General features: G+C 41.1%; 2 protein-coding genes across 2 annotated transcripts; both read left to right on the top strand.

Moving 5' to 3' along the window:
• Positions 1 to 3109: 3109 nt before the first annotated feature.
• On the top strand, positions 3110 to 5077 carry LOC147620775 (uncharacterized). The gene has a single exon (XM_086825354.1). It carries the CDS (start codon positions 3110 to 3112, stop codon positions 5075 to 5077), a length of 1968 nt encoding a protein of 655 aa, XP_086681480.1.
• Positions 5078 to 8770: 3693 nt separating this feature from the next.
• LOC147620774 (protein BYPASS1-LIKE-like) lies at positions 8771 to 10928 on the top strand. The gene has a single exon (XM_086825043.1). It carries the CDS (start codon positions 8982 to 8984, stop codon positions 10248 to 10250), a length of 1269 nt encoding a protein of 422 aa, XP_086681169.1. The 5' UTR covers positions 8771 to 8981; the 3' UTR covers positions 10251 to 10928.
• Positions 10929 to 19916: the final 8988 nt, after the last annotated feature.

Below are 19916 nucleotides of genomic sequence, written 5' to 3'. Positions count from 1 at the left end.
CAATGGCTTAGAATTAACTTTTCACTCTGAAATACAGTAATTTCAAATGCCTTTCAAATGACATGTCATTTTTTTAAAAGTGCTTTTCATTTTTTTTGATATATATATATATGTATATATATAAAATAAAATACACATTGCACAATGTGCAATCACTGCAATGTGTATTTTATATATATATATATATATATTATTTATATATATATATAATTTCGAAATTTGGGGCGAATCGATAATTGCAATTTGCAATTTGCTTAGTGCTAATAGCTATTTAAGTTGGTAAGTAACTTACTAACTTGGTATTATGGTAATAGGTATTAAATAGTAAATACTATTAAATTAGTATTAATGGCTGATTATGGCTCACCGACTCTCACTTCACGGTTCAGGACCGTTCAGCGACTCACCGTCCCCGACGGGCCATCACCATGCATGAATCATGATGCACGTTGCAGGCTTGCAGCTGCCAGCTGCTGGCAGCCAGCATGCTGCATGCAGGCTAAGTAACTAGAGACTAGAGTCTAACTACTAGTCTACTAGCACAGGTGAACCGTGACAGCCCACAGGAGCTCCGACTCCCGAGCACGCCTTCCCGGCCTTGGCTACCAGTCGGTCGCGACTCGCAGGCTGGCCGCTGCAGCCTGCAGCTCCAGCCTCGTTGCAACTTGCAAGTTTGCAAGTTTGCAACCAGTCGAGGCCCTGGGGGTCATCCGGTCCAGCCCCCGGCCTTGATCTGTCTGATTCTGGATTCCGCAGTGCGCACGGTGCACCCATGATCCATCCGAACGGGAGTCGGGAACGGCTGGATCAATCATCGCCCAGTCTCCATGGTCATCGTAGATTCGTATGATTCGTGAATCGTATGATCTGATTCGTATCCTCCAACATCTGCTCTCGTAATTTTCGTAAAGTTGTATTATGTATACATCGAGTCTCGACCTCTCTCTCTCTCTTCCCTACTTGCTTTTTCTGTAAATTTTGATTTGTTTATCAAGATTCAGGAGTGAATCAGGATTCAGGATAACTCTGCATTTGGTCTGTTCCAAGTTCCACCTTCTTTTCTGCATGATTTGGTTGCAACTTGCTGGCAGCCTGGAGGCTGGCACTCTCGTTTCCTCTTCCGGCCGGCGGCCAGTGGCCAGTGGCCACCTCTCTCAGGCTCGCCGCTCTCTATCCAGCTGTGTGTACAGGTAACAGTGACTCGTGAGTGTACTGTGTGAGGGACTCGGGAGTCGGGAGACGCCTGTGCATGTGCTAGACTGCTACGGGGCCACTCTGCAAATAATCTCCTCTCAGATATCTTTCAATGAAGATGGCATCATGGCACTGACAGTTGGCCGCTAGCATGTGTGGCTCCGACTATAAAAATGGCTTCACTTTGGGTGAGTTATACAGTATACTCACTTAGTCTGCATTGTTGATTCACTGGATAACATGTCACTTGTCCTAGCATCCGTTGGGAGCTCATCCTCTCAGCCTCTCAGCGCTTGTCTCAGGTATCTAGCTATTGCTTGATTATACTCTTTATAATATACGATTGAAGGTTTCAACTTTCTATAATCTTTGAATCCTAGTGAATCGATTTATATGGTTTGACATGTTAATTTGTACATACACAATTTGATCTAATGACCTTTCGCTTTTCTGATGATGTTTGGGATTCTGTATTTCCTTGAATCCATTTGACAGTTTCTACACATGTAAGCTACGAGAGTTTTTTAGGCATAACCCTGATGACTCATGAGTATCTTGCTTTTTTGATGGTCATGACTCGGTTACTCTGTTTTTTTAATGAGTTTTATAAGGAGTCTTTAAAGCACATTTTTTTGTGACAAATCTAGTCTGGTTCTATCAGGTTGCAACTTGCATCGATGTGCTCTGAAATTCAGGAATCAGGGTTACTCATTTTGGTTTTTTATTTTTACATCTTTGGATAGTACAACTAATTGTCCTATCAGTGCATGATGCATCAGTATATGGTCCTTACATCAGTTATTATTGTTATTTTTTGAGGATCTTAAAGGCATACACATTTCGTTAATTACTCAATGATGGGCATTGGGCAATGGGCATGATTTGCTGTTTTTTGAAAGCTGTGAATCTGGTTATGGATGGGCGACTATGACTAATGATGGGTATGATTCTTCATTCTTATAGATGGGCGAATTTGTATTGATGACTTATCTTGGAATTAATGTGTTAACATATGTAACCTAGAAAAAAAAATTGATTTACTGAACGACCGCTTCAGTTTGCAGATTAGACAAATGGATTGTTTACTTATAGCCATGTTGTTGATGTAATTTTGATCTAGCAATGGATTGTTTACTTATGACAAATGTTATAATATGTAGAGGTGGTTTTGTATTGTATGATTGTGTACAATTAAATGAAATTGCTCTCTATTTGTCTTTCTCTCTTAACTTACTTTTATGATTCTTGAATCTTGATTAGTGAGTTGTGATCATAGCTAGCTACTTCCGATCTTGGTGTGGAGGACGTGGACCTGCTGGCTGTAATTTATTTCCAGGTTGGATTCTTATTTTGATTATTTTAACATTTTGTTAAGCTATCTTCAGCTATTGGGTCATGGGTGTCTCCCTTTTGTGTCTTGTTTTTGTTGTTATTTTGTTGTTTCCCTATTATAGTAGTATAATTGCCTTGTATAAATGAACATGCTTAACCGTTAAGGAGTATAACGGCCTTGTATAAATGAACGTGCTTAACCGTTAAGGTATGCAGCATGCTCTCTTCTCTTTATTCTCATGTGGCTTCCTTTTTTTATTTTATTCTTATATTTTCAGTGATGGTTGACCGTCCCAATCTAGTGCCTCATAGAGGGCGTGGCAAAAAGAAAAAGTCACAGCCTTCAATAGATTCTTTTTTGTCAAGACAGACCATTGCCAATGTAGGACATGAGAGTAGTGGTGGGAGCTCGAAAACTTGTAATGAGATTTCCCAAGAGTCTTCTTCCAATAAACCCAAAAGGAAGTGGAGGACTCAATGGACTCTACTACATCCTTGGGCATATTTATGCAAGTCTACATGTAATGAGGACCGCATAAAATGCACTTGGTGTGAAGAAGATGGAAGAGTGAATACTTTCACAATGGGTGGATCCCAAAGCATTCAACTTTCAGCCTTGAATGAGCATGCAAAATCTGCAGATCATAGGAGAGCTGCAAGTATTTATCATGCAAAGCTAAAGGCTATTGGTGGCAAAGGACCAATAGATGGGGGTATTGACACAATGGTGCATTCTGAACAGTTTAGAATAATCACTTGTATGAAGCTGGTACACTTTTGTGCATGCAATGATATTGCATTGGAGAAATATCCCACTCAATGTAAGTTACAAAGGGATCTTGGCACTCCTAATATGCCATCATCTGATGAGTATGGTGCATATACCAATCCCGTATCTGGAAGAGAGTTCTTGATGGCTTTAAGAGATTGTACTAGACAAGACTTGTATGCTGAAATTTGTGAAAGTCCATTTTTTTCAATCCTCATTGATGAAAGTACAGATAGAACCATGGAGAAGCATTTGATTATCTACATTTTGTACTTGCCTGGGAATGGCAAAGGAGAGCCCAATTGTAAATTTGTGAGATTGCTACCAGTTGATAATGGATCTGGGGAGGCAATCTACAATGCTGTCCATGCCATGCTCTTAGAGAGTAATCTGGATTTGAAGAAACTAGTTGCATTTGTAACGGATGGTGCCTCAGCAATGACAGGTCATAAGACAGGTGTAGTGGCACGGTTTCAAGCATCGGCTTCACGAATTATGGGCGTGCATTGTATTGCCCACCGTGAGGCACTTGCAGCAAAGGATGGTTTTGCATCGAATCCTCATGTGTTTGCTTTTGTTGATAAGGTTGCAAACAAGGTATATGCATGGCTAGGGAAATCAACAAATCGACATGTCGAACTTCGAAACTTGATGCATGAGTATCATATTGCAGACTTGAAAGTTTTACAAATCCATGCAATTCGATGGCTATCTAGAGGCCAAGTAATGGAAAGATTGGTTCCCTTAATGCCTGCTATTTTGGAGCAATGGAGAATGCATGAGAAAAAATGGTACAATTATGCCACAATCTTTCAAGTCCAGTTTATGATGCATTTGCTGGCTGATGTTTTGGTTGAATTGAATAAATTAAATGTAGAATTTCAGAGGGAGAACATGGATGTTACTATGATTGGAGTCTACTTGGATTTGACATTTAAGAAGCTCACTAAAAGGTATATATCTTATGAGGGCCAATTTGGTGCTGGTTCAAAACAACTTACAAAGTTTTTGAACATGTCAAAAGATGGGAATATGTTATATGTTGATTCTAATGGGTTTACTCATAAGCATGTGCTACACTTTGTGCCAGTTCCAAAATTAGCTCCAAAAAAGAAACGAGACAGAGCAGTAAGTGATTCAGAAGAGGAGGATGCAACTCTTGATCTCAATGTATTGCCTCATGATGCTGGAAGTGCAAGTGGTTCCCTCGCTGAATGTATTTGCATTGGAAGGACATTTGTACAAGATGTTTTGAATGCTCTAAATAATAGGTTTCTTGATCTTGGGGTTTTCAACTCGGTCAAGCTATTTAATCCCTCTGCCTATCCTTCAGATGTAATTGAAAGGGATAAAAGGACTGAAGAATGGTTAGAGAGGCTTATTGGCAAGCTTAATGTTGATGATTCAATAATTGACATTAGGAAATGTTTGGGTGAACGGGAGGATTTTGTTGGCATGCTGTACAGGGTTGCTAGGAGTAGAGGTATGCATGATGCTTGGGCAATCTGCAGCAACACAAAGACTTGGTGGGACACATTTCCAGGACTGATGCATTTATGGCAAGCAAGCATAGTAATTCCAGCGAGTACAGCATCATGTGAGCGAGGTTTCTCTCGACAAAATGACATAAAGAGTAGCTTGAGAAGTAGCATGTGTCTGGAGACGCTTGATGCATTGATGTTGTTATCACTTAATGCAAGTGATGCATCACAAGTTTGTTGGAAAGATGTTTTTGATATTTGGTTACAAGGAAAAAAGAGGAGGGCGATGCCATTAGAGTGATTTGTTCACTCAATAGTCAAAGGCCTAATTTTGGCAAGTTGGACATGCAAGGCATCTTGACTGGACATCATGTAGATTGATTGTTTAATTACATACAGTTTTTTAGTTTTTAAAAAAGCTTTTCATTTTGATAAATTGCTTGCCATTTGAATAACATGATTTTGAAAATTCATGTCATGTGAAAAGCAGTTTGAAAAAGTGTATGTCACTTGAAATTTTAAGTAACCCGTCAAATTTAGGCCCTGGTCCAGACTCCACACTCCATTGTTTGCTTTTCTGTCAACATGACTCATGTCACATGTGCCACGTGATGCGGGCCGTGGGGATTCGGGAAAAAAATGCTAAATTATATTAAAGGTTTTTAAAAAATAAGACACAATTTACAAGCAAAATGAGCGTGTTTTTGGCTGCGCGTGTTGATATGATGTGGCGGGTCAACCGGGAAAACGTGCAACAGCGTCTGAGAGGAGACCGTGTTTTTCATGTGTGGCCGCTGCGGGGCCCGGGCCCCGGATCGCGGGGTGTCCGGGCCCCGGCCGCCCGGGTCCTGCTCGAAAGTCGAAGCCCGCCGTACAACGGACAATTTGACCTGGCAAGTGTGAATGAGCTGGCCCCTTCTGTCGTGAGACGCTGCCATTTAATACGACGGATCCAACTTGCAAGTCAAACAAACCACAGCTCAGCATAGAACTGAGAGACATAAATATTTAACGTCTTGTCAAATATCTCGCACATTGCCATATATATATATATATATATATATACATATATATATATATACATATATATATATGTATATGTGGATGTGTGTGTATGTATGTATGTAATATGAGAGGGTACTGAAATTACATGCTAGCACTTTTTACTCTAGAAGTGAGTAGATTCGAACACCCTCTACCTCCCTTTCGGAAGGCAAAGTGAGGGCACTACACGTCTCTCTTACAAGAAGGTGAAGTGAGTAGATTCGAACACCCTGTACCTCCCTTCCAAAAGCCACGATGAAGGACGCTACACGTTTCTCTTACAAGTTACAAGAAGCCAACTCGCTAGAAAAACTATCCTTTAATGTATCTATCATGATTGAAAATTTGAAATCGTGGTTGAAATCTACCTTCTCTAACTTTTTTACAAGGATAGTTTTTCTCCCCCTAGAATTTAGTTATAATGTCAATATATAGTAGCTTTTTGGTCTGGCCTACAACAGAACTACTTGAGAAGTGGTTTTTCTAGGACAGTCAAAGCTTATTGTGGTCAATGATCAAGCGATCTAATGGTGTAGGAGTTTTGAAATTCTTTCGTTTGGAAATATTTAATATTTTGAAGATTTGCTTTTAATGGCATTTATTGAATTTTTGGGATTTTGTATAGATATTGATTAGCATTTGTTGTTTGTGTAAGTCTAATTATTGCTTACAATAACAAGAGGGGTCTAAGGCAATTTTTGTTTTTGAAAAAAACTCTAGACTTGGTGTAGATATGTTTTGATTAGCATTCACAATGTTTGTCTAAGTCTAGTTATTTGTGTATAACAAAAACACTACATAGTGGCATGACACTCTTTTGCAATTCAAATAGGTATTTGCAATTTGTTTGGTTTTAAGAGGCAACCTAAGGAATGCCTTTATTTTACCTAGATCAAAAAATAGTTTCGAGTAATGGTTGGCGCCTTTTACATCTACCAAGTCACTTCACAAGTTCTCCAAAGTTAGGGTCTCACGAGTCACAACTCACAAGTCACAACCAAACCTAAAATTTGAAGTAATGTTGCTCATCCTAGTAGTTATGAAATGCATATAACAAAAGGTTGGTGTTAGATTTGATCTTTGATATCAAATTTACAATGACACGGACGTGACAATGCAAATTATCAAGATAGTTCAAAAGGCTTTAGATCTAATTGAGCATTTGTGGAGGGGCAAGCAAGCAAGGGTTGTGGTTCAACTATGTGAAAGTGATCTAGATGGTTAAGCATGTCTAGAAGGAGATAAAAATGATTTTTAGATTGAAACCATTGAGAAAGGGGACTGGCTAAAATACAAAGTTGTAAGCTAACTTGCTAGGTAAAAATGGTAGTGGCTTGACCAAGCCACCTGAGGAAGTCTTGAGCTTTGACTAATAAACATTGTATTCATATGCACAATAAAGGAGCTTAGCTTGACCAAGCCACTTGAGGAACTCTCAAGCTTTGACTAATAAACATTGCATTCATATGCATAATAAAGGAGCTTAACTTAATCGTATTATATGAAAGACTATGTAGAGGAAATGTGATCTAGCTTTGTTGTGTAGAGGTTTGGGTGTAGTTCGACAAGCCAAGGCATGAATAAAAAATGTATGGGCCTAATTGTTTTGGATGGGGCATTGTCCACTAGGTCATTCTTATGAACCTCTAGTACTACATTTTGATATAGAGGGCCCTGCTAAGGATCTAAACCTTGAGGACCACAAGCACCCTTAGTAGTTATGGTAACCTCTAGTACTACATTTTCATATAGAGGGCCCTACCAAAAGATGGTGAGGATCTAAACCTTGAGGACCACAGGCACCCTTAGTAGTTATGGTAACTTGGTGTGTCGTATCTAAGTTGGAAGGGACAAATGAGCTCCATGTTATTTTTGAGCGGCTCATCTGTCTTAATTGGAGATTGCTTGGTGTGGTCTAGAGTAACATAAAAATATTTTTTTCGGATGGCTTTTGTGACAAGGTGGCCCACCACTTAAAGAGCCTTCACCATCAACCCACATCCCTTCTCTGAGTAGGTAGGCTTTGCTCGAAATCTTTTTCCATCCATGGAGGAGTTTCTTCACCCTATGAATGTAAGCATGTTGGCCCCTTATTGGCTAGAAAATTATTCACACCTTATGTGAGGGGTAAAAAGTGAGTTTTGAAGTATTCAGAACTAAAGGTTGCATGTAAGGCCCTAATTTACTTGATTTTGAATTTAAGCTCATTACATGTCATTTTTCACACATGGTGGAAAAGCAATACAAGATACCAAAAATGCATCTTGACTTCTCAATACTAGAAGAAAGAAACATTCTTTTTAATTAGGAGATGTCTTGACTTTGGCCAATATTACTTTAAAATCTTAATTGTTAATTTCAGTAGAAGACAAACCTCTAACTTGCTTTTTTCAATTCGAGATTGTGAATAAGTACACTAGGAATTGAATTTTGTTTTTTTTTTTCAATCTCAGACGCCCACCACCAGTAGCATGCCATATGTGGATTTTTGGTTTTCTCGGCATCTCCAAGAAAAAAGAAAAAAAGGTTTAAAAAAACAAATTTCAAATCATTCTTTGAACCTAAGAAATTTAAAACGGGAAAAATTCATTGGCTGATTGTCGTAGACATTGCGGGCCTTGAGCTCAGTGGTATATCTGGCTGGCCCTTTTTACACCATTGGAGGGCAGCCAGAGTTCTGGTGTGAACTGCGTGGTTGCCCTCCCACTACCCCTCTGGCGTGAAGAGCTCCTAAGATGGCAAGACTATGTCGCCCTTGGGCGTCTGGGACAAGCTCCTGTGGTGTGAAAGGGGGGAGGCCAATTGGCGAGGAATTGGATAAGAGAGTCATTGTCCGCAGTGATTTTGCGTCTCGGTCTGGCCGCTGGCGTCATAGCTGACGAGTTGATGAGAGAGCAAGTTGCACCATACGACTGTGGTGCTAAAGCAAAAGCGAAGGCAGAACTGTACGTCTTGTCATAACAAACCTTCTACAAGTCTACCAACTTCGAGCTCAAGGAAAGCCATCCCCCTGTCTTTTCTTTGCAGCAGACGAAGCTTTCTTCTTCACCTTCCTCTGCTGCCGCCTCCTCCTCCTCCTCCGCCTCCGCCTCCCCCCCCCTCCTCCTCCCATACCAATTAGAAGAACAGTCCCTCTTCTCTCTCTCTCTCTCTCTCCCGCCATGCCTGTCGCACCCCACCCTTCCCACCTCCCCCAGCACTCCCTTTCCCTCTTCTCTTCCATCGGTTCCTTCCTCCATTCTTTCCAGCCTTCCTCTCACCATAACCCTTCTGCGGTAGCTCCTGTTTCTACCCACCCTTCCCCTCATGCTCCCGAGCGCCTCCACCTCTTATACGACGCCTTTGAAGCAAATCTTGCACAGCGTCTCTCCTTACTCCTTCCCATGGAGCACTCAGCTTGTGTAAATTTGGCCTCTCTGAAACAATCCATGGAGATTCTTCTATCCACTCAAGCAGATCTTAAAACCCTCATCCCCTCACACACCCTCCCCCTCCCTCAGACCCAGAGCAGGATGATGGAGGAGTTTTTGGAGAGGAGCGTCAAGCTATTGGATGTCTGCAGGGCAATAAAGGAGCAGATAGCAGAGGTGGAAGGCTTACGAGGTATGCTACAACTGGTTGTGTTGTGTTTAAGTTCAAAACAAGGGGGTGTGCCAAACATGGGGCAAGTGGGCAGGGCTAGGAAGGCTCTTGGGGAGTTACTGTGTAACATGGAGAGAGACAGAGAAGAAGAAGAAGAAGAAGTAACTCATGTGCACCTTTTTCGATCTTCGCGATTCACAAGCTGGGCACATTCAGGAGGAGGTTATGACCATGATCCCCTGCTGCGCAGGCGGTCATGGCATGGCAATTCTAGGTCAGTTTCCACCACCATTGGAAACACCACATCGCATGCATTGCAGCCATGTAGACAACTGCATGCTATAGGGGCAGTACTGACCCCCCCAAAGATTTCAGCCGGAGATGTGGAAGAGAGTTTCTGTGCAGCCATATATTCCCTCAATGTGGTTTCCATCTTTTTCCTTAGCACCATCACAGCTGCCCTCCCTAGCTTCAACAAAACCCACATTGTTAGCTTCACCCACCCGCGCTCCTTCATGTGGGCCTCCCCCCTCTCCCACCTCCAAGAGAAAGTCCAAGAGGAACTGAGGCACCGAGTCAAGAAGAGTAGCGGCTATGCAGGTATGTGGGAGCTTGACCAGATTGCCTCCATTGTTAAGAGATTGTTTGAATTGACAGAGGCTGATCAGTTCCCCTTTCTGGACCAAAGTAGAGGGGAAATGAAGAACCTTGTCAAGCAGCTTCGGCAGCATGTTGAAGAGTTGGACAGGGATTTGGGCCCTTTCCATAGACAGATAACCGAGCTCTACAGCCGGATTATCACGTCCAGAATGGAAATACTGGATGTGCTCGACAGTGGGAAGGTATAATGTCATGGTTTCTGATGATACTGAGTCTGCGGTGAAGGATAAATATGGTGTGGATTATGCAGAAACCATGGTGTTAAGGCTGAATTTTGTGTGGAGTATGCGAAGTCCGTGCTTCACTGCGGATGGATCTTGGTGTGGACGATGCTGAATCCATGATGCATGTTAGTTCGAACTATGCATAATCCTTTAATGGAATCTAGTGTGGATAATCTGAAGTCTCCATGTTATTAACGAGAGGTTACGAGCTCAATATATGCTGCAACATGCATCAGCTGATGCTCTTCATAAAGTTATGAATGGGTTTTTGTCAAATGGGTTTCCTTGACCTTCATTATCTAGGGGGAAGCTTAGTGATAGCCTTCTTAGCCACAGCATGAACTGTACTGCTCTTCTAGAGGGCCTTGAGGATTAGTGCAGAGGAGGGAGGTGTTCATGGAGTTTCCGGTGAGAGATGCTTTCTCACCTAGGGCTGAAAGCCTTGGCTCTTGGCTATCACATGAAGGTTTTGGTCTCTATATGTGAAGCTACATTCCCTTGGTTACCATGTGAAGGTTTTAGTCTTGATATGCGAAATTATTTCCTTTGTTTATTATGTGAAGGCTTTGGTGAAGTCACCTCTTCAGTATGTACCTTGAGAGCATTCCACCTTTTCTTTGTTAAGCTAGTGGGGTTTTCTTGCATAGTTGCTATTTTAATGTGCCAATCACAGTTTTGTTTAACTTCATCTCTGCTACATCTTGAAGAGTGAAGGTTTTGCGGTATCTAGTATTATAAAGTGTGGTTGATTTTGGAAAATCAAGTATTTCATTGGTCCAGGGGTCAATACTCTTTTAGAAGACATGGCTTTGGAATGCATCGGGTGGTGTTGAGGATGATTTTTGATGGGTTGGGTCACCCTTCAAAATGATGGGTTTAGTAGAGGAATAATGCCTGTTTTTTCACAATTTACCTTATTTTTTGACGGTCACTCAAAATAAGTGGCTGTATTTTACGGCCAAAATGCCCAAAAATGGGCATGACGCCCGTCAAAAAGCAACCTTGGGTGGTGTGTTGATGTTTCTATCGCACCAAAATTTGCGTAATATTGAGTACATTTATCGCGTGTGCACCGTGGAAACATGCTGATATAGTAGCAAGACAGTTCTGAAGACCTGTTGCTTGTTTCCATTGTGAAGTTCGGCCTTCGAGAATCTAGCTATAATTTGAGAAGAAAAATCAGCTGAAGCTTGAAATGGTGGGCCAAATCCAGAAGAAGCTTTTAGAGGTACCAAACAAATTTGGGAAGTGAAAACTCATCTTGTAAGTGGTCGTTGACTCACTGGTCAATGTAATTATCAAAGTCAAAGTTACAAGTACTTGATGCTCTAAAACATTGTCATTTTTTCTCCTAAAGTGGGAAGTTTTTATTTTGGAAAAAAATCAATGTAGGAAGTGAAAACCCATTTTGTAGGTGGTCAAGACTCCTTAGTCAATGTAATTATCAAAGTCAAAGTTGCAAGCGTCATTTTTCCTCCTAAGGTGAACAGTTCTGATGTTGGAAAATTTTATTTTTTTTAAAAAGTATTTTTGGGTGTCGGGCTTGTGTCCAAGGGAGCGCAGCCAAGCAGCTTGGGTGGAGGCTAGCTTTCGGGTGGCTCCGAGTCCAAGACGCCCTCATCGTGGAAACATGGCCTAAGATACATTCGTAAAAGCTGGCCAACCAGAATTTATTATAAATTGGGACGAAACCTTTATTCGTGCATGAAATCTTTATTACCTTTTAACTTATTATAAATTTATCAAAAATGCCTTCAATATTTAGAGCTAAAGGTTTTTAACCATTCGATTGAGAACTTTTTTTTTCTTTTTTCGTTTTTCTTTTTTCTTTTTTGCACGTGAAACATGTGGCCCAACTTCCAAGATTTCATGCCTAAAAAACAACTGATATTACTAATGACAGTTAGCCTTTTTAATGCAAAAGAAAAAGTTTCTATTAGTATCAGAGAGAATATACAGCACCCACGGGTTACAACTTAGATCTTGCTAAAGACCTAATCATTATATTAGCTACAGAGATTCTAATTCTTCCACCCTTTGACCGAGCAAGCTTGAACCAAAATATCTCACTCTCTCTGAATTGAAAGTTATATCCTTTCCAAGCCTTTTATGAATTAGAGCATTCTTGGACTCCCATAACTCATTCAAAACAACGGCCCTCAAAGTGTTCCATATTTTGTAACAGGTTGGATTCATCCTACCTTTAAAGCCAAGTAAAGCTTTCCTCCAATACAACTTATCTATCACTCCCAACTCCTCAACCTTCCTCCTATTGGAGAGCATACCTGGTCCCAAGAAACACAAGCCCAAGCCCTATCTTCAGTAAATGACCAGAGAAACCTCCTATAACCTGTTTTCACCTTTTTCCATTCTGAAATTGAGAATTTAAACAATGTAGCAATGTATATAGGCTGAGCCATGAGCATGTGCTTCAAAGCAATAAGTCTACCTACAAGACTAAGCTTGAGTTGGGACCTACTTTGAACCTTTTGCATGATTTTTTGATTCATCCACTCAAAGCACTGATGCCAAGTGATACCAACACCAATGGGACATCCAAGGTATCTAACCACTTTACCAATCCTAATGTTTTTAAGACCCAATTGATCCAACAGACTCTGTTGTTGGTTGTAGTTTAAAAGGAGACATTCAGTTTTATGATGTGCTATCTTTGAGCCACTCACTTTACAGAAGTCCTCATATACTTGTACCAATGCCTGTATACATTCTTTCTCACACTTGACTATATTGCTGTTGTCATCAGCAAAAAGCTGACAAGTGAATGTACCTCCATTTGGGAGTTGGAGCCCTTTGATGGTTCCTCTTTGCACCAACCTATCTACATTCCTCTCAATAAAGGATCTGTAATAAGGGAAAACAAGAGGGGGGCCAATGGACACTCTTGCCTGATTGACCTCTCAATCGAAACCTTTCTGAGACATAGCCATTGACTTGTACAAATGAGAATGCATTAGTGAAGAGGGTCTTGACCATATGGCAAAACATAGTCCCAAACCCCATCATTTCAATGACAGCTAAGATAAAGTCCGAGCAAACCCTGTCATAAGCCTTCTCTAAATCCATGTTTATCATGACAAATTGATACTCTTGCTATGCAGCCCACTCCATGCTAGTGATTGTGTTCAAGAGAGTCTCATGGATACTCCTTCCATGAACAAATCCATATTGCATGGCATGGACCTTTTGACTAACCAATGACCTGATTCTCAAAGCAAGAGCCTTGGCCATCACTTTATAAGTTGTATTTAACATTGTGAGTGGTCTGTAGCTCTTAACATCTAGCTTGTCCCACCCCCCCCCCCTTAGGAATCAGCTTGATTAGCCCAGAATTCATCTGCTTTGGTAATTGGCCATCTCTCTTGCCTGCATTAAGTAGCTGGCAGAAATCTTCACCTGCATATCCCATTATTTCTTGGATCACCTCTGCTTGCAACCCATCTGGACCAAGCGATTTATCCCTTTTGAGTGAATCAACCACAAAATCTAGCTCATGTGTGGAAAAAGGCCTGCCTAACAAAAGTCTGGTTTCTTCCCCCACCATACATTCCACAGGTTCCAAAAACTCTGACTCTTTCACTATAATCCATCAGTTCCATAGGTGACCCCACAACACCTAATAAAGCTTTCACAAAGGTGTTCCTTATCTTGTCTTCATCTGAAATTATCACTCCATGTTCATCTCTGATAGAAGAGATGAACTCCATATCCTTCTTGGCTCTCAAGGATTTGAAAAAGACTTTGGTAGGGGCATCCCCAACTTGCAGCCACATACCAGTTTGTACCCTTGCAGCCTCAGCTCTGGCCTGTTCCATTCTTCTAGCATGATCCTCAAGCTCCTTGAGGACCTGCAACATAATTGAATCTCCTTCCCCATTACCACATACGGTCCTCACATTAGCCGAAGCCATGTGGCAGTGATTTTCCTCTTGCTTCCTCTCTTTAGCTCTCTTTTTCCCCTCACTTTTTGCCAGATTAGTAATTGCATTGCACCCCATTTCCCACCTCTTGTAGGGGCTAGTCTCTTTGTCCCTAGCCTGGACCCAAGCCTCCTTCATTCTCCTACAAAAGCTTTTATCCTAAAGAAAAGACACATTAAATTTGAAGCGGTAGGGGGTCCTCTGTTTGTCCTTCTCAACACCTTACATCTGAAGAGCAATCTTAAAGGTATATGATCAGACATGGGGTATTCATGCAAAAGGCTACCATTGCAATCACTACTCAGCCAACTAGCCATCTCTGAGCATACATTCTGTCCAGTCTTCTTGCTACATAAGCCTCATTAAACTGCCTATTGCTCCATGTGGTACTATTTAAAGCCTTGTAACCATCCATGCAAGCTAGATCTAGATGGTTTTTTAGAGCCTTCCATTGCTCAGAGTCTCTTTGCTCCATGTGGTACTATTTAAAGCCTTGTAACCATCCATGCAAGCTAGATCTAGTAGATCTAGATGGTTTTTTAGAGCCTTCCATTGCTCAGAGTCTCTTTGCTCCTCAAAAAAGTTCTAGTCCCCTGCAAGTATCATTGGGACATCCCAATCTATTGCCTTGATTGCATCCCATAAATCCCTTCTCTATGCTTCTTTATTTGGGGCATAAATACATGTAAGACCCATTTGGGTACCATATACCTCAAGTTAACAAGCTAGGAATTTGCCTGCATCATCTTTCATTACATCCAAATTCTTCCATCTTTTCCTGACCAAAAGCATAGAGCCACCAGAGCCTCTTCTAGTACCACTGGTAATGCATTCCATATCTCTGAATCTAAGCAACATTGAGCCACATTTTGTCTCTTGCAAACACACAAAATTAGGTCTTTCAGCTGCCACCATTTTTCTTACACAAGCCTGTCTCCCTTATGAGCATAAACCTCTTACATTCCAAGAGAGCAACTTTATTTGTCTTGAGTAGGCTCTATGCATTCCCTCCATCATCAAGGTTCTCCACATCTTCTCCTTCAAGCAGAATGGCAAATGCCCTTGCTTTACTTCTAGCTTCTTTCTTAAGATTTCTGCCAGCACTCTTGGTGATGTCTTGTAAAACTATTTTCTGCCCCAGTTGTTTCTTGTTGTGCCAGCCTTCTTTTGAGCAACAACTTGCCAATCCTCATCCTTTTGGACCTTTTCATTGCCTCCCCCCTCATTCTTGTTGACGTAGGCCTTGTCACTATGCTTGGTCTTTTCCTGCATGTCTCCTTGTTGCTTCTTACCATGATTAGCCTGGGTAGTTTTTGCTACAACCTCATTGACCTTCTTAGCGTGAGCCTCCTTTGGGGAGTTGTCTTGCATTCCTTCAAAGGGTTGCTTGTTATCTGCACTCTTGCCTGGGCACTCTTTTGCAAAATGCCCATGGCCCGTACACTTGTAAAAACAAGTGTCAAGAAATGGGTGGAAATGTCAACTTTGAAACCTGCCATGTCAAATTGGATGACGTCTGGAACCTCCATCCTTCTATCCCACAGCACACATTCTCTCCTTGGTGCTCTGCCTTCGGACATAGCCACTCTAGGAACGTGTAGCACTCTGCCCAAGGCACTGGCCAACTCCTTGACTTGATCCAAGAAAAGTTAGGGAAGCCCTGGGAAGTCCACCCAGGGCACTGATATAAGAGAGTCTCTTCTGGCTTAAATGCTAGGGACCAAGGGATAGAATATATAACATTTCCTTTGAAGGCAGCAACTGTGGCAAGAATATACTCCCTTTGGCCCTCATGTTCAACCATAGCCTGGTAAAATCTCTTGCCCACAAAGTGGAACTTGCACAGAGAGGCTTTTTTGCCATACACCTCAAGGAACCACCTCTAGAATTCCTCATCAGATGGTGGCTTACCCATAAAATAGAAATAGACACCACAAGCCATAGCCATGGTGCTCAACCATAGTTCTGTTGATGGAAAGTTCCTTACCAACTCTGAGAACCCTCTTGCCCTCACCCACCTTGGCAGAAAGCTTTCCCAATTCGTGCACAATCTCATGCTCCAAAAAGACCCTTACCTACTCAGAAATGCCTCCATTCTGAACCCTACCAGCATAAGTTTGGTCGCTATTCACTTGAACATCCATCACATCTAGCTGCACTTTTTCATACTCACACACCCTCCCCTTGGAGGGTCTCTAACTACCTTGTCCCTAAGTACCCTCCAGCTATCTAGAATACTCCTCTCAAAAGAAGAGAAATGATATAGAGCAGAGTACCTACCTCCAAGCACGCGTTCCACTTAGAACTCAATTTTTTCAGTAGGTCCTGTCTGTTGCCGTCCTGCTTCCGTCCTGATCTAGCCAGAAGTTCCCGCCACAACCGGAACTGGCTCTTGTCATGAATGGCCTTTAATGACAGTTAGCCTTGATGTATGAACACGTGACTTACTTATTTCATGCAATGGGGAAAGATAGGATTTAGGAGTTGGGACGACCTGATTGCTTGATATAAGACTAAGGTTTAAACTTCAAGCCTAGACTAATTTAAGCAAGTATGCTTAGCTTGAAACACGATGTCTCCTTGCTAACTAATACTTGAGCAAGAGCACCCATGACCCTCCGTAAAAATGACAACTTAATGTATTTTCACCGGCTAGAATTATGAAAAAACTGCTAAAAGTTTTTATTGCCCTCATTTAAAGTATATGTCTTTTCTGTTTGCTTCATTAATCTCTCAGATTTGTAGTACCATATAAACATGGGAGACCCATACAATACGTTGATCTTCTTCTTCTTTTTTCATTTGATTTTTAGTACTTTTTGTTTCTGTGTTCACATGGAACTTTTTGTTTCCTTCCTTAGAGTCTACACATGGAACTTTTTGTTTCCATGTTCACAGTTTATGCATGGAACTTTTGTAACACATGTTGGTCTCATAGATCCCTCCTTTCTTAATTTAAAACTTCATTCATACAATAGAGGTAGCCCTTTTTAAATTTTGAATATTCTTTGGAACCCTTTCTTATTCTAAAACTTCATGTAGACAATAGAGGTAGCCCTTTTTTAAACTGTGTTTCAATTATCCACACACTTTCTTTGAAGCAAGCAAGCACTCATGTGCTAGGGTAGTAAGCTCACTCCCTCATTCAAATCAATCATAGGGCCTAGTTTCCATTGTGGTACATGAACTTTGTTAAAAATTGCCAAGTCTTTTGGGTAGAGGTAGCCCTTTTTTAAACTGTGTTTCAGTCATTCATGCACTTTCTTTGAAGCAACCAAGTAACTCATGTGCTAAGGTAGTAATCTCATTCTCTCATTCAAATCAACTAGGGCCTGGTTTACATTGTGATACATGAACTTTGTAAAAAATTGCCAAGTCTTTTGGGTAGAGTCAAGGCATTACTGTGTTGTGGCAACATGGAGGCTTCATGATCTTGATGCTTGTGATGAGTGAGGATCATTAGAACCATTGTAACAAAAGCATCATATATTTGGCTTTCAAAGAGGTTTTATTTTAATCTCACACTTTTTTAAAAGTCATTCACGAAGGGATTCCATATGCATCATAACTTGTAATGGAATGCACTAGACTAGGGTTACAAAGGTAGATATTAAAGGTCAAAAGAAAGCCTTCTAAAAGAGGAGGATAGAATTACTGTCTGTTGGTTAATATGGTTTCGCTTGCCCAACCTACCATAAGGCGCTTTGCTACCTTACTCGCGCAAACAGGCATGTGTATTTATCTGTTACAAGATGACATTGGAAAATCTACGAACTTAGTGGCCTTACCATATGCTTAATGTCAAATAGGGAAATTCTACAGACTTAGTGTACATAGTTGCTTTAAGACTAGTAATAGAGATTGGAGCATCTGTAAGTTTGGCCAACCTAGTGTAAAAACTAGTCATTTATATATGTCATTTTTTGACAATAAGTAAGACACAATCATTCCCTCGCAATAGTTTACTTGTGAGCTCTCCCTCTTCCTTCTTCTTGCTTACTTATATGCTTTTGAATCTTGCTTGATTGATGGATGCACGCTAGATAGGTTTGATTGTAGGTTTTCTTCTTGCAATAGCTTCCCTGCCTATTGTTGGGTATTTCAAAGTCTAGTGTACGTGAGCATGTACCCCTATTTATGTACCCATATGTGTGTGTGCGTGTGTGTGTGTGTGTGTGTGTGTGAATAGTCCCTAAAGGGGTGTGAACACTCACTTATGTGTGTGAACACTCATTTATGTGTGTGAACCCACCCTTAGGTGGTGGATAAGATATTACATGTGCAGTGATGTCAATGGCCATGCCATGATTCACTAACCTAGAAAGCCTCGGTAGTTGAAACCTAATATTTCACTAACTAATTAAAACTACCTTGAAGAAGCGGTCAAACCATGTTCAACACCACAATGTTTTAGACATATGGTGTCAATCTGTTTATCCCAAGCAGACCATGACTAGTCCAATAACCTTGTGGTTTATGGCAAATGGGACGTGTAGCTTTTGTCATACCATTAGGGACAAATGTTCCACAATACACCTAATAACAAGTGCACACAACACAAGAAGGAGTCTCACTCTCCATGGGCTCTCCACAGGAGCCTAATATAGAAGTGCCTTTACCATGCAACCAGCTTCTAGTTCTTTTTCTTCTCCATTTGGACAAGAAACAGGGAACATGGAGAAGCGTAAAGATCTACTATTAAGAACTACCTCATCATAAAGGGATCCACAAGGGCATTCACACTGAATGTGTCCTCAGCACCAAAGTGAGCCAGTAGCCTCAAAGCCCGGTTGACGGAGGAAAAGTGCTTTAAAAACCGCATACTTTAATCCTATAGGGTAAGAAATCCCAAACCCTGAGAGAGAGGGTGCAACCACACCCTTACATTCTACTGCCACATGAATATGTAGAAGACATGCTTAGGATGTGTTTGAAATGGGAAGGAGGGTTGCAACCAAACTAGCACCTAGAAGCTTAGAGTTGGGTAAAACTAAGCCAATCCATTTCTCGAGGATGATAACCAATGTTGATGGAACTAGAGATCCCATTCAGTACCTAGAAAAGTTTGTTCAAATTTGTGAGGCCATGGGATGGATTGATGATCCCACCAAGATATGTTTATTTGGACTTTTCCTTGAAGGTAAAGTAAGCCAATGGTTTAGGTCACTAAACCAATTTGAAAAGGCTAGCTCTACAAGGTCTTCAGACACACATTCATTGCGGGATTCTTGCCCAATGGAGCCAAATGGTTTAGGTCACTAAACCCACTTTAAAAAGGCAAGCTACAAGGTCTTTTGACACACATTCATTGTGGGATTCTTGCCCAATGGAGACAAATGGAGTCCTATCCCACAGATCTATAACCTCAATTGAGTAGGAAAGTATTGGAATGATTCCATGTAAAGCTTTGTAGTACTGACAAGATTACCTCACTCCACTAAACTAGATAGACCCTATAATTAGAGTAGAGATCTTTAAATAATAGATGTTGGATGAAATGGTAGATGCAAGCTATCAAGAAGGATATCAAGGTAGCTCAAGATCGTTCAAAAGCAATATGCAGATCTAAAGAGGTCCAACCGTGAGTTTGAAGAAGGGAATATGGTGTTCATTTGAGTCCCCGGCCCAAGAGAAGCTTAATTTCTTTTGGGAAAGTACAAGAAATTAGTAGTAGATGCAGGCTATCTCAAGA

Source organism: Cibotium barometz, chromosome 31, assembly GCF_041138505.1.
Source record: "Cibotium barometz isolate CiBa-2024 chromosome 31, ASM4113850v1, whole genome shotgun sequence".
In the NCBI taxonomy this organism is placed as follows: Eukaryota; Viridiplantae; Streptophyta; class Polypodiopsida; order Cyatheales; family Cibotiaceae; genus Cibotium; species Cibotium barometz.
This window is presented reverse-complemented; position numbering and strand designations above follow the sequence as displayed.

Coding starts and splice junctions, on each gene's coding strand:
- LOC147620775 (XM_086825354.1), top strand. CDS start 3,110: ATGGGTGGATCCCAAAGCATTCAACTTTCAGCCTTGAATGAGCATGCA.
- LOC147620774 (XM_086825043.1), top strand. CDS start 8,982: ATGCCTGTCGCACCCCACCCTTCCCACCTCCCCCAGCACTCCCTTTCC.